General features: G+C 40.8%; 1 protein-coding gene across 2 annotated transcripts in view; it reads left to right on the top strand.

The window, feature by feature from the left end:
* The window catches only part of LOC140458195 (lysine-specific demethylase 7B-like), a 99,266-nt gene extending 90,122 nt beyond the window's left edge, over positions 1-9,144 (top strand). Inside the window, exons 19-20 of one of the 2 annotated variants that reach the window (XM_072552433.1) lie at positions 3,836-4,124; positions 4,300-9,144. In XM_072552433.1, the coding sequence (XP_072408534.1) occupies positions 3,836-4,124; positions 4,300-4,388 (378 nt within the window). In that variant the 3' untranslated portion in view covers positions 4,389-9,144. Of the gene's footprint in view, positions 1-3,835; positions 4,125-4,299 lie in introns of those variants that run through there. The other variant, XM_072552434.1, reaches the window with a different exon arrangement.
* Positions 9,145-14,167: the final 5,023 nt, after the last annotated feature.

Genomic DNA, 14,167 nt, shown 5'->3' with positions numbered 1-14,167 from the left:
AAACTCTCTCTACTTGTCTTGCTAACTTTGTTGACTGTGTACATATACTCCCAGGTTTATCTGCTCCGGCACCCCTTTGTTTTATGTTGTTTCTCTATGATCACCTATGTATCTCTCAGCATTTGACAAGAACTTCATCTGTCATGTGTATGCTTATTCCATCAATTTCTTTGGTGTGCTTTGATGTTCTACGCTTCATAAATCTCCTGCTGATTGCCACATACCATCCTCCTTCGACTGATAAATCGGTACTCCTCCACGTAGACCAACACTTGGACGAAGCATTGAGGTGGCAACACAACAGAATACACTCCGGATGGCGGATTTCACTGTCTACCACCAAGCGTGACTCAGCAACAGCAGCGCTACTGTTCGAGCTAGTTGCGTCCTAAAGGACATAGCTACTAGACTGGGTCAGCAGCAGGTGGTGAGGGAACCAACAAGAGGGAAGAACATACTTGGCCACATCCTTAACAATCTGCTGGTTGCAAATGCACCTGTCCATGACAGTCTTGGTAAGAGCACCCACCACACAGTGCTTGTAGGGACAAAGTCCCGCCTTCAACATTGAGAATACTCTCCATTGTGTTGTGTGGCCTGTGATACATGGGCAAACTTCAAACGATCTAGAAGTTCAAAACTGGGCACCCATGAGGCATTGTAGGTCATCAACATTGGCAGAATTGTATACCAACACAATCTGCAATCTCATTGCCTGGCATATCACCCATTGTCAGGTAGTTGCCAGTTTGTAACTGTACTGGAACAGTGTGGCTAGCAGTGTGACAAGCTCTGGAACACAAGCCTTCAGTGCTATTGCTGGAATGTTGTCAGGTAATGGTTACCATCAAGCCAGGGCATCAACCCTGATTCAATGGAGAGTGTCGGAGGGGATGCTAGGAGTAGCATCAAAATATCCAAAAATGAGCTGTCAACCTGATGAAGCTACCAAACAGGACTAATTGCATGCCAAACAGCATAAGCTGCAAGTAACAGAGCTAAACAATCCTACCAATGGATCAGATCTAAGCTCTGCAGTCATGCCATATGCAGTCTTAAGTGGTGGCGGACAATAACTCCCTGGAGTAGGAGGCTTCACAAATATCATTCTTTACAATGGAAGAGCAGAGTACATCAGTGCAAAAGATAAGGCTGAAGCATTTGCAGCAATCTTCAGCCAGTAGGAGCAAGTGGATGATCCATCTCCATTTCCTCCAGTGATTCCCAGACTTGCAGATACCAGTCTTCAACCAATTCAATTCACTCCACTTGATATAAGAAACACCTGGATTTACTGGATAATATAAAGGCTATTCGCCCTGACAACATTCCAGCAATAGCACTGAAGGCTTGTGTTCCAGAGCTTGTCACACTGCTAGCCACACTGTTCCAGTACATTGTCAGGTAGCTGTCAGTATTGTAAATGTGGAAAATTATGTCCTGTACACAAAAAACAGGATAAATCCAACCCAGCAAATTAATGTCAATTAATCAGAGGTGACTTGATAGAGGTGTACAAGATGATGAGAGGCATAGATAGAGACTTGTTCCCAGGCAGAAATGGCTATGACAAGCGCATAATTATAAGGTGATTAGAGGAAGGTTTAGGGGAGATGTCACAGGTAGGTTCTTGATACAGAGAGTGGTGGGTGCATGGAATGCACTGCCAGCTGTGGTAGTAGAGTCAGATATATTCGGGACATTTAAGCGACTCTTGGATAGGCACATGGATAATAGTTGAAGGGCATGTTGGATCTTAGAGTAGGATAAAAGATCAGCACAACATTGAGAGCCAAAGGGCCTGGACTGTGCTTTACTGTTCTATGTTCTAATGCGCCCATCAGTTTACCATTTATTATCAGAGTAAATTGATGGAAGGTGTCATCAACAGTGTTATCCAGCGGTACCTGCTCTGCAATGTGTTCAGTGACGCCCAGTTTATGTTCTGCCAGGGCCGCTCAGCTGCTGACTTCATGGACAAAAGAACTGAATTCCAGAAGTGAAGTGCATAAAGGCACCCTAACAAAACTGAAATTAAGGGGAAAATTCTTAACGTGGTTGGAGTTATACCTGTCACATAAGAAGCTGGTTGTGGTTTTTGGCAGTCCGTCGTTTCAGCTCTAGGATTTACGTATTGTCTACTGATCCAGATTTTGCTTTACGTAACTTGTCATTCTATTCTCCTATTCCGTCTTGGCCTGTGTTATTTTCCTCTTCATTTTCCCTGTCAACTTATTGTATTTCACTTGGGTTTTGCTTGAAGAATTTACCTGCCATGCATCATCCCCTCTCTGGTTAACATTACATCTACCTCCTTCATAACTCAGGATTTCTGGCTTTGATTATTTTACTTTTGATCCCCATCTTGGAATGTACCATCACTCAGTATTTGGTCCCATTTTCACAGGCTTGATCCCCTCTCATCACAATGAAATTAGTTCTCCTCTGATGAAGAAATTCTACTTTAACTGTTCCTTGCTCTTCATTACAAATCTAAATCCTTTCGTACAATGATTACTGTTATTCAGATTTTCTCCCACAGGTACAGAGTCCACTTTACGTGCCTTGTTCTTCAACACTTCCTTGTTCCGAGTTGGATCAAAAACATTCCTCAACGCGTTGTAAGAATTTCTACACCTCCTTGCCTTTTGCTCTTAAATTACCTTAATTGATCCTTGAGTAATTAAATTTGCCTAATATTGCTACTCCATAGTTCTTGTTCGTCTCTGATTAACATGCAGATGAGTTCCTCTCTCCTTAACTTTTTGGAAGCCTATAAAACACCTACAGAAGTGTCATTGTCCACTTTTTTTTTTCTCTGTACCAACCACATGGAGCCCCTCTTTGCTTCCCCACAACATCTTCTCATTCCAGTATTCATTTCCTAATTGAGACTGCTTCCCTCCTCCTTTATTTCCTTCCTTATCTGAATTGCTCTTGCAGACTGATGCCACATACATGGTGGGACAAATAGACTTGTCTTTGTTTAACCATTCTACAATTCTGTGACCTTTTCTAAAGTCTCTATATACTTGAATATTAAGCACCCAGTATGCAGCACTTTTAAGCTATCTTTCCATTACTGCAACTATATCATATTTCTAGTTCTCCTCCTTGATCTGTTCCTATCTAACATAGTACAACTTCATTCTCTGGTGCTATCCAAAGCATACAATTCAGCTTATTCCTTTTCTGTACCTCTGTATGTTGACCCTTGAAACCACCGCCCTCAATCAAACAAATGAATGAGCATTTGTGCCTCAGTCCTTTTGAGAAGTAGGTATGTCTACCCCTTGTCCTAAAAATCTGAAGTTGCCTTTTGATCATAGAATCCCTACAGTGTGGAAGCAGGCCGTTTGATCCATCAAGTCCACACGAGCCCTCTGAAGAGCAACCCTCTGAAAAGCAATCCATCCCCCCCCTACCCTATACCTCTGCATTTCCCATGACTAATCCTCCCAAACTAAACATCCCTGGATACTATGGGCAGTTTAGCATAGCTGATCCACCTAACCTGCATATTTTTGGACTGTGGGAGGAAACTGGAGCACCCGGAGGAAACCTACACAGACATGGGGAGAATGTGCAAACTCCATACAGAAATCACCCGAGGATGGAATCGACCCCGAGTCCCTGGCACTATGATTCTCCCCTACAGACACAAGTTTGTTTTGGTTTATTCATCTCCTGGAACGTTGGATCCAGGATACTTTCATTCTCCCTGATGATTCCCAGTGACTCCAGCTACCCCTTATAGATTGGAAATCCTAAACTTTTGAAACATCAAGAGACTCATACCTTGTACTGAGATATCTTGATTTTCTTTTCTCTGCAGGTATGGAAGGAACGAAAACACCTTGGAAAAGAAGCCTCAGTGAGGCAAACAATTCAGGAAAAGAAGAATTTGATGGGAGAACATGAGGACAATGAGGGTCAGATTCCTACTGATTCTCTGAGTGTAGTGTATAGGTCATCAGCTGATCACGTCTGGGGAGACTGTGAGATTCATAACAGCGAGAGCCTGGAACACATCCATTCTGTCATGCCAACATCTCCATCCATGCATCCATCCAGCAAGAGGACCCTGTCCAATCCACCCCCTGTGAGCAATCAAGCAACAAAAGGTCAGTGATTAACATCATTTTAACACATATCCCCTGGTCAAAGAGAGAAATAGACCATCATAGCATTAATAGATAAGCTTCTCTGATTAGTAAGAAAGTTTGCCTTCCATTCACTTTGATGTGTTTAAGATTGTCATTATAAACTAATCATATTCATGTTGCAACATTTTGGCAGGTAAGCGCCCAAAGAAAGGGATGGCAACTGCAAAACAGCGACTGGGAAAGATTCTGAAGTTGAACAGAAGTGGCCGCCTCTTCCTTTAGAATAATAGTATTCCAGACCAGCAGTGGTCCAAAGAGGGTCCTGGTCCGACTGCACGTATGACCACCTTTCGGGTAAACTGTGCCTCAGGAACAATTCCCCAGAGAACACTGTTGAAGCACAGACAAGCAATAATGGTGGAGCTGGACCTTTGGAGGAGGGGCTGGGGAGAGAGAGGGAGGACTGAAATTATGGAACTTTTACCAATGTTCAGGGCTTGCAGACATTTTTTAGAGAGTGGTATTCTGATTTACTGTTGTCATGTAATTTATTTCTTACAGATTATTTGATGCATTTTGACAGCTTTGAATGATTTTTTTAAAAAGATAACTATTTATTGAGGGATTTGTCTGAATAACTTCAACTAAATGACAAGCTAGATATAAAACATTGAACCATATATCCAGTGGAGAATTTCTTGTTTTAATTGTTTAAGTGAAGAATTGCTGTCTGTCTGTCTGTCTCTTCGCTGACTCTCTCTGTCCACTGCACACCCCCTGCCCCATCTGTCTCCTTCCAAGATGTCACTTATCCACAGCAGAGTTTGTGTTCAGTTTCCAGTTGAAGTGTCTTGGATGAAGCACCATTGTGCAGTATCTGTTCACAACCCAAGGATGGGATATGCTTAGAAAGCTGATAAGTGTTTGGAAAGTTGATTATTTGACTTCTGGGTGCAGTATTTGCAGACCTTATTTCAGTAATAGTTGTGATGCTAAAAGAATTGGCCTCAGAGGATCTTAGTTATTGTTCGCCTCATATCAATCTGACTTTGAGTATCCTGCAGAGATCCTACTTATGGAAACTGTCCACCACCCTGGTGCCTCAGGTCTCACTGACAACAACTGTGGTGCAGACTTTATTCTATTATGGAGATCTATGTTATTGATGATCTATTTGATATTTTTGGGGTAAGCTATGCTGGATCTTCTTGTTAGTGGTGACCTTTTGAAATAGGTAACTGCTGTAGTTTCTATTAACTTCTAATAACAAAGTTGGAAGTGTAGATGCTTGTGAGGGCAAGTTATATCACTCTCTGATCATGAAACTAATTCATGACTAACAATACAAGGGATGATATCTGAATTTTAACTCCAAAGGAAGCTTTTCTATTTGAACAGGCTGTGTATCCAGATTAAGATGTATCTTCTGCATATCCATGGTGATGACTCTACACTTAGGTCCACACCTCAACAGACCACTCCCAATCTCTTCATCTCTGAAATATTCTTTCTGCTGAAGCTGCTGTTCACTGTAGGTTAGAATGAAACTGTCCTGGATCAGTTAGAATTGGATTTGTAGGCAAATATGTAATCAAACAATCTAAAGAGGCAATAGTTCAGGTACAGTCAAAGTACATTCCTACCATGGAGAACGATGGGACAAACTAATTCAGGCTCTAGGATGGTGTTGTAGTTTGAGCTGATGTTGCAACTTGACAGTCAGTTCCCAGAATGAAATCTGACTTAATAAGTCAAATTTTGCTTTTTTTAAAATTTAATTTAGTGATCTTAAAAAGTCCAGTCTGCAGATTTTGATTCAACAATGAAACAGAACGTTATACAAAACACTTAGAACAAACCAAGCTATGTCAGTATAAGTTTAAAATATCTCAAATACCTGCCAAAACAAAATTCCATCAACTCCACCCCCCCCCGCCCCCACCACAACTTTACAGTTTATTAAAGTCCAGACATTTTTCCTTCCCTATTTAACTTATAGGATAACTTAACTGCTTCCTTCCTCTTCCTGTTCTATGAGCTGCAAAGCCTTTTCTTTGATTCTCACATCCGAGATCTTTAGACTTTCTCAACTTTGAATAACCAATGCAGATTTCTAGCCAAACATTCCTTTTCTGAAAATTTTCACAAACCAATACCTTTACCTGAACTAACTTATTTCCTTAACTGCTCTGAACAACTCCTTTTTCTTGTAGAGACGATTCTGACCTGTGACTTTGGTGCTCTTTCGAACTGAATTCTAAAGCTTTTAACTAATTACTGTAATTATGCTGTCTCTAGACTGTGCTCAAGCTTGTTGCCAATTCTGGACTGTGCACGGGCACACATTGCAATCCAGAGTTGGTGCATACTCACATGCTGACTGGATTGTACCGATTCTCGGACTCTGCACACTGCACTGACTTGGATAACGCTCACCCACTCTGGTGATGCTGGACTGTGCATGCACACCGGGCCGACTCAGGATAGCACGTGCATGCACACTGTGCTGGCTTTGAATTATGCTGACTGTGTGCATACCATGCCAACTCAAGACTGTACATGCAATGTGCTGACTCTGAACCGTATATACACACACACACACACACACACACACACACAGTGGCAGTGCTGGTCTTCACTCACTCTCTATGCTAACACTTGCCTAGATGCACAGGTATTGTACTGACTGCTCACTGAATTTGAACACTGCTAATAATAGATTAAATTCACACACTATTCGTTCATTCGCAGTCCCACACAGATAAAGATGACTCTCTTCCACTCTCAGGGTGAGTCCGTAGATGGCTGTACAGACTGATACCGATACGGTTACTACAGGCTCTGTTACACTTGGGGCAGATGATGGTCTCAGGAAAGGCTGGGTAGAGCGTTGACATGGCAGCATGCTCCTTTCACTGTTTTCACCTGGCTTTTGCTTTTTCCTGACAGCAAGTTCCCAGATGCTGCACCCCCACTTTGGATGGTTTTGGGCCAGCGATTCCCAGGTGTCTTTGGGAATGCAACACTTTGCCAGTAAGGCCTTGAGGGTATAACAAGCACTTCCTCTGACCACTTGGGGCTCGTCTGCCATTTCAAAGCTGGGAGTAGAGCACCTGATTGGGGAGTCTCAGTATACCCATGTTGGACTGAGTTCACACACGGTACCAACACTGGACTGCAGATGCACAGTACTGACTTTGTACTTTGTACATGTACTGCACCAAATGTGGTCTCCGAATACACAGTGCTGACTTAATAACTTTTCTGTAATCCATGCAGACTTGTATAACCTATCTGGTTTAGAAACTAACACCACCATGGGCTCCAATTGTTTTGGCCACATTTAATCAATTAAATGATTTGCTTGCACGTATTTAATCTATTTCCACCTATGGTTGATTATCTGGGCTTAATCGATAAGGATGTTGTTTTACCAGTACTGATTCCCCATCATCCACATCTAGCTTGCCTCCCATGGTACATCTGATGTATAACTATAGATTTCCTTGAGCTTCCTGTACTTCCACTACACTTACCACCTTATGTACTTTCTCTTTCTTATCATCTTCCCCGTGATATCACTTAAGCAGTCATGCAACATTATCAATTTTTCTTTGTGGTCAGGAGTACCCACCAGATAAGTCACCTTACTAGCCCTCCTAATTATCTTGAATGGACTATGAATCTTACCCTCAGGCATTTATGATGTAAAGATACTTAACACTGACATCTTGTCTTCACTGATAAAATATCAGAGGTTGAGATGTTAACAGTTATAGCTTTCGTCGGTGAGCAATTTGAAATATTTTTGGCTGACTGAGAGATGTTAGTTAACTTTTCCTGGAAATAGTCTTTGAGCTTCAATTTAAATTTTGTAAAGAAATTAATTTCAGGAGTTCCTTTCATTCCCATGGCCTTATTTCAGTTCAAAAGGACTGAAACATGGACTGCTATGAGTTTGCTTAATGGCAAACAATAAATTTATCAGTTGTTTCAACATTTCTGATAATAGGCACTAATCTTGGTCTTCCAGGGTGGTATGACTCAGTGGATAGCACTGCTGCCTCACAGTGCCAGGGACCCAGTTCGGTTCCATCTTCGGGCCGATTGTCTATGTGGAGTTTGCACATTCTCCCTGTATCTGCGTGGGTTTCCTCCAGGTGCTCCAGTTTCCTCCCATAGTCCAGTGATATGCAGATTAGGTGGATTGGCCATGCTAAATTGCCCAGTGTCTGGGGATTTGCTGGCTATCTGGATTAGCCATGGAAAATGCAGGGTTACAAGGACAGGGTAGGGGTTGAATCTTGGTCGGATGCTATTTGCAGGGTCATAGTGGACTCGATGGGCCAAATGGCCTACTTCCACACTCTAGAAATTCTTTGCTAAAATTTAAAGCCAACTTTCTAATGCACCTTATGATTGTAGATTACAAGCTGAAGATTTAAATTGTTTTATTCCCAAACTATTCATTAGTTCTTTGAACAGTTGTGACATACGATGAGGTCAAAGTTCAAATTTTATTTTCTTGGATAATCTATATCTTGTAACAAATTGAGTTAATTTTCTCATTACTACTTTTCTTGCACTTTTCCAAAAAGGCACTGTCTCAGAAAATCTTGTTGAAAAATCCACAATTGTCAGAAGATACTAATTTCTATTTCTGGCTTTAGATCGGGGTCCTACCCAATTTATTAAGACCCTGCTAAATGGTTCATTGACAACTAGTATCAGAATTAAGGGATGAGGTTAAATTGATGGTTGGTGTTTCTCTAATGTTTCTGACATGTTTGGCATGTCTGGTAAAAGGTAATCACATCTTTATGCAATCCTGGACTATAAAAATGTTTTACTATGTGATTTCCTAATACTTGAGTAAACAGTTATTTGAATTCTGTGAGCCAATCATAAAGTATCATAATGCTTCTCAGATACTGCCACTATCTGGATCACTTCATATTTTGCTGGTATTTGAGGTGATCTTCATTTCTTTATTAACATTTCACTTTAAAAAATAATAACGCTTGTATTTTTGCTCTGATTCAATTTCTGGGAAGGCTCGTTGATATAGCTCTCATAACTCATAGCAAAGACATATCCCAATCATGAAAAGGATTCTAGAATAGGATAAGGAAACCATATTTAATGAGGGAAGTTGCAGGTACCATCAACTTGAAAGAAGTCTGGCAAATATCAGTCGTAAGCCAGAGAATTGGGAAATTTTAAAAATCAACTAAAAGACCCATCAAATAATAGAGGGAGAAAATAAACTTGGAGGGTAAACTTCCAAGTAATATCAAGACAGACAGCAAGACCTCCTTTAAAAAGGAAGGGGGAAGCCAAAGAGAAGAACAAGGCTAGGAAAATAATGAAGAAGCAGGAAATGGCAATGGAGTTGAATAAATACTTTGCATCAGTTTTCACTATTAAAGCTCCAAATTACTAAATAATCCAAGATCCAAAAAAGGAGAGGAAATAAACACAATAGCTATTACTCGTGAAAAGGTGCTAGGGAAAGGAGTGGGACTAAAGACTGATAAGTCTCCTGGATCTGAGATAATGGTTATACTGGTGGTAATTTTCTAGGAATCCTTCGATTCTGGAAACCTCCCAGAGGATTGGTAAACTTCCAGTGTAACACCTTTTATTTATCAAGGGGAGGAGACAAGAAACAAGTTTATGGGAAAATCTTCGAGTCTGTGAAAAAGGATGCAATAGCAGAGCACTTAGAAATAAATAATTTGATCAATCAGAGTCAGCGTAACTTCATGAAGGGGAAATCATTTCTGACAAATTATCAAAATTGTGTGAGGCGGTAACAAGCATGATAGATAAAAGAGAAGCAATAGATGTAATATATTAGGATCTTTAGAAGCTGTTTGTTAAGCTACCACATTTTAGGCTACTTTCTAAGTAGTTACTTTCTAAGGATTAGCTAATTAAAAGAAGACAGAAAGTTGGGATAAAGGAGATGTTTTCAGGTTGGCAATTGTAACTAGTGGTCTACCACAGCAATTAATGCTGAGACCAATTACAACATATATTAATGACTTGGGTGAGGAAAGGAAATGTACTATTATCAAGTTTGTGAATGTCCCAAAAATAGGTGGAAACAGAGGGATACTGACCGGTTGTGAGAAAAGGGCAAAAGTTGGCAGAAAGTATACAATGTCGGAAAATGTGAGATTGTGCACTTTGGCAGGAAGAATGAAGGACCTTAATATTATTTAAATAGAGACATTATGCAAGAAACTATAGCACAGAAGGGTTTGGGAGTCCTCATTCATGAATCATAAGAAACTGGCATACAAGTTCAGCAGTTACTAGGGAAGGCAAATGTAATGTTGGTCTATATTTCATAGGAATGGAATATAAAAGCAGGAAGGTTTTACAAGGCAATAGTCAGACCATAATTAGAAATATTTTGGGCCGTTACCTAAAGAAAAATATACAGGCATTGGAGGCTGGTGGAATTTTCTTAGAGGAGAGGCTGAGAATATTGGGAGTGTACTTATTGGAGTTTACAAGAATAAGAGGTGACCTTATTGAAACAGAAAAAAGTCTGAGGGAACTTGCCAAGATAAATGCGGAGAGATTGTTTCCCCCTTGTGGTGAAGACCATGACCACAGGTCCTCCCTCAGAACAAGAGGTCACACATTTATGACATCCGAGAAGGAATCTTTTTCCATCAGAGATAATGAATCTGGATTTTTTTTAAACCTCAGAAGGCTGTCAATGCTGAGACTTTTATTAAGGTAAAAGAAGCAAGGGCTTTCGGAAACAGGCAGGATACTGGAGTTGAGGGTTATCAGAACAGCCATGATTGAGTGGAATGGCCTGTTTCTGCTTCTACAATTTATGATTTTATGGTCTTAGGGTTCATCTGTTGCATTTCTAATATAAAAGTTGGCTTAAACTGATCAGTCTCATTCTCTTTACTTTCCGCCTTTTACATTTTAGAACATGGTGTCAGATAACCGAATTTACTGATCATCTTTTTGGATGGATCCTTCTTCTTCCTTTATAATTCACGGGCTTGAGGTCTGGTCACAACACAATCAGGAGACTACCAGGATGTTTCTATTGTTGCATCTCAGTTTCTTTCACTTCCATTGGTTATTTCAGTCCTGTTCGTGAAGCCAATACTCTTGAAGCTTCCATGTTATTCCCCAAGATAAAATTCATTCCTTCTACAGGGATCTGTTTACTATTCCAATTAGAACTTCTCTACTTAACTAAGTCACTCTTTAATCAAACCCTTTATTTTGGAACCAGTGCACAACATTCATGCATATCTTTAATTAATAATTTTCCTTCATTAGCCTCTCTGGAAGACTCATTGTATCATCAGCCAGCAACAGTGACTAACTTCTTCTGATTCTCTCAATATATTTAACTGGTCTGCCTCCTTAATTTAGAATCGAGTAAAGGTAAAGTTACCACAATCTTATCACACCATAGGGCTATTCTCTTAACACCAATTGGTGGTAGTTTAACCTGAGGGTCATTTCATCTTTGGCAATGGAGAGGTTGAGAAGGAACATCCTCATGGTCAATTCAGGCAGTGCAGGAATTGAATCCACGCTGGCACATTATACAATGCAAATGAGCTGTCCAGCCAACTGAGCTAACCATGGAGAGCAAGGAATACTGTGAACAATTCTGATCACCCTCCTGTTGGAAGGATATTGTGAAACTTGGTAGGGTTCAGAAAAGATTTACAAGGATGTTAGCAGGGTTGGAGTATTTGGGATACAGGGACTGGCTGAATAGGCTGAGGCCATTTTCCCTGCTGCATCGGAGGCTGACCTTATAAAGATTTATAAAATCATAAGGAGCATGGATAGGGTAAATAGACATGGTCTTTTCCCTGGGTGGGGGAATCCAGAACTAGAGAGCATAGGTTTAAAGTGAAAGGGGAAAAATTTAAAAGGGACTCCTGGGACGTTTTCACGCAGAAGGTGGTGCCTGAATAGAATAAGTTGCCAGAGGAAGTGGTGCAGGCTATCCAATTACAACATTTAAAAGGCATCTGGATGGGTATATGAAATTGGAAGGGTTTAGAGGTATATGGGCCAAATGCTGGCAAATGGGACTAGATTCAGTTAGGATATCTGGGTAAAAACAATGACTGCAGATGCTGAAAACCAAATACTGGATTAGTGGTGCTGGAAGAGCACAGCAGTTCAGGCAGCATCCAAGTTAGGATATCTGGTTGGCATGGACAAGTTGGACCAAAGGGTCTGTTCCTGTGCTGTACATCTCTATAACTCTGGAGAGAACAAGCATTTAGAGACAATCAAAACACTGAACCTTTCTGTAATTGGTTTACTTATTTCATTGGAGGAGTAAGGGACCCTCCAGTCATCGGACTCTCCTTATCAATAATTAAATAATAATTCTCTTGACTATCAGGAGCCATCTCCCTTTTCTTAGTAAGTTCTGAGGAAAGGTATTTCATCTGTACAACTGCTATGTTTTTATACTAGGAAAGGACATAGATATTAGCCTTTACTGAGGATTCCTAAGGTAACTACTACTGCAACAGGTCTCTGTTAATTTCTGCCAATTAGACTCAGGAAGTCCACTTTTCTTAAAATGGAAGCATATTATTTTATTGACATCACTTTTACTTCTAGACTTTGTTATTTTCGTATTCTTCTGTTTTCTACTCCTCCAGTTTATGGGTGGCATGGTGGCTCAGTGATTAGCACTGCTGCCTCACAATGCCAGGGACCTGGGTTCGATTCCAGCCTCTGGTGATTGTCTGTGTGGAGCTTGCATATTCTCCCCTTGTCTGTGTGGATTCCCTCAGGGTGCTCCAGTTTCCTCCCACAAAACAAAGGTGTTCAGGTAAGCTGAATTAGCCATGCTAAATTGCCCAAAGCATTCAGGGATGTGTAGGTTAGGGGTTAATGTAGGGGAATGGATTTGTGTGGGATACTTTTCAGAGGATCGGTGTGGACTTGTTGGGCCAAAATGGCCTGTTTCCACAATGTAGGGATTCTATGATGATTCTGTGATTCCCTTGTTGATTCTCCTATGACCATTTCCCCACATGTAACTTATCTATGTGAGATAGAGGTATCTTCCTGAATTGCTATTTCTTGGATGTTTGATACTTGAGAGTCAGCTAAATAAGTCTTGGTGTAACACAATCCTATTTCAGAATTTTTAAAATTTCCCTCAAGTTCTCAAACTTTCTCGAACTTCAGTAGTCAAAACTACTCATCATGCAACATTTCTTCTTGCGGATTATACAAATTCTGATCCTAAATTTTAATTGAATTCAATTAAAAGTTGTGTGAAGATTTGTAGCTCGGGTGCTCATTGTTGTGGTTCTATTCACCGAGCTGGGAATTTGTGTTGCAGACATTTCATCCCGTCTAGGTGACATCCTCAGTGCTTGGGAGCCTCCTGTGAATTGAATTTAATTTAATTTTAGTGGTGGGATTGCATTGCCTGGGAGGCAGGTAACTTCGCAACCTTTAAAAAGGTACTTGGGTGAGCACCTGAAATGTCATAACATTCAAGACTGTGGACCTACTGCCAGAAAGTAAGACTAGTTTTAGATTTATTGTATTTTTGGCAGTACAGACTTGATCAGATAAAGGGCATCTTTTATACTGTATGACTCTACGATAAGCTTCAGGAACAAGCTAATAAGCACTGTGCATTGCTTTTATAACAGCTTTGTAACTTGCACATGGTTCTTGTATTCATAGATACTTTGTATTCATAGCCATAGAGTCATGGAGATGTACAGCATGGAAACAGACCCTTCGGTCCAACCAGATATCCCAACCCAATCTAGTCCCACCTGCCAGCACCTGGCCCATATCCCTCCAAACCCTTCCGATTCATATACCCATCCAAATGCCTCTTAAATGTTGCAACTGTACCAGCCTCCACCGCTTCCTCTGGCAGCTCATTCCATACAGGTACCACCCTCTGCGTGAAAAGGTTGTCCCGTAGGTCTCTTTTATATCTTTCCCCTCTTACCCTAAACCTATGCCCTCTAATTCTGGACTCCCTCACCCCAAGGAAAAGACTGTCTATTTAC

This window comes from Chiloscyllium punctatum, chromosome 32, assembly GCF_047496795.1.
Source record: "Chiloscyllium punctatum isolate Juve2018m chromosome 32, sChiPun1.3, whole genome shotgun sequence".
NCBI lineage: Eukaryota > Metazoa > Chordata > Chondrichthyes > Orectolobiformes > Hemiscylliidae > Chiloscyllium > Chiloscyllium punctatum.
The sequence above is the reverse complement of the archived record's forward strand: the minus strand, read 5'-3'. Positions and strand labels throughout refer to the sequence as shown.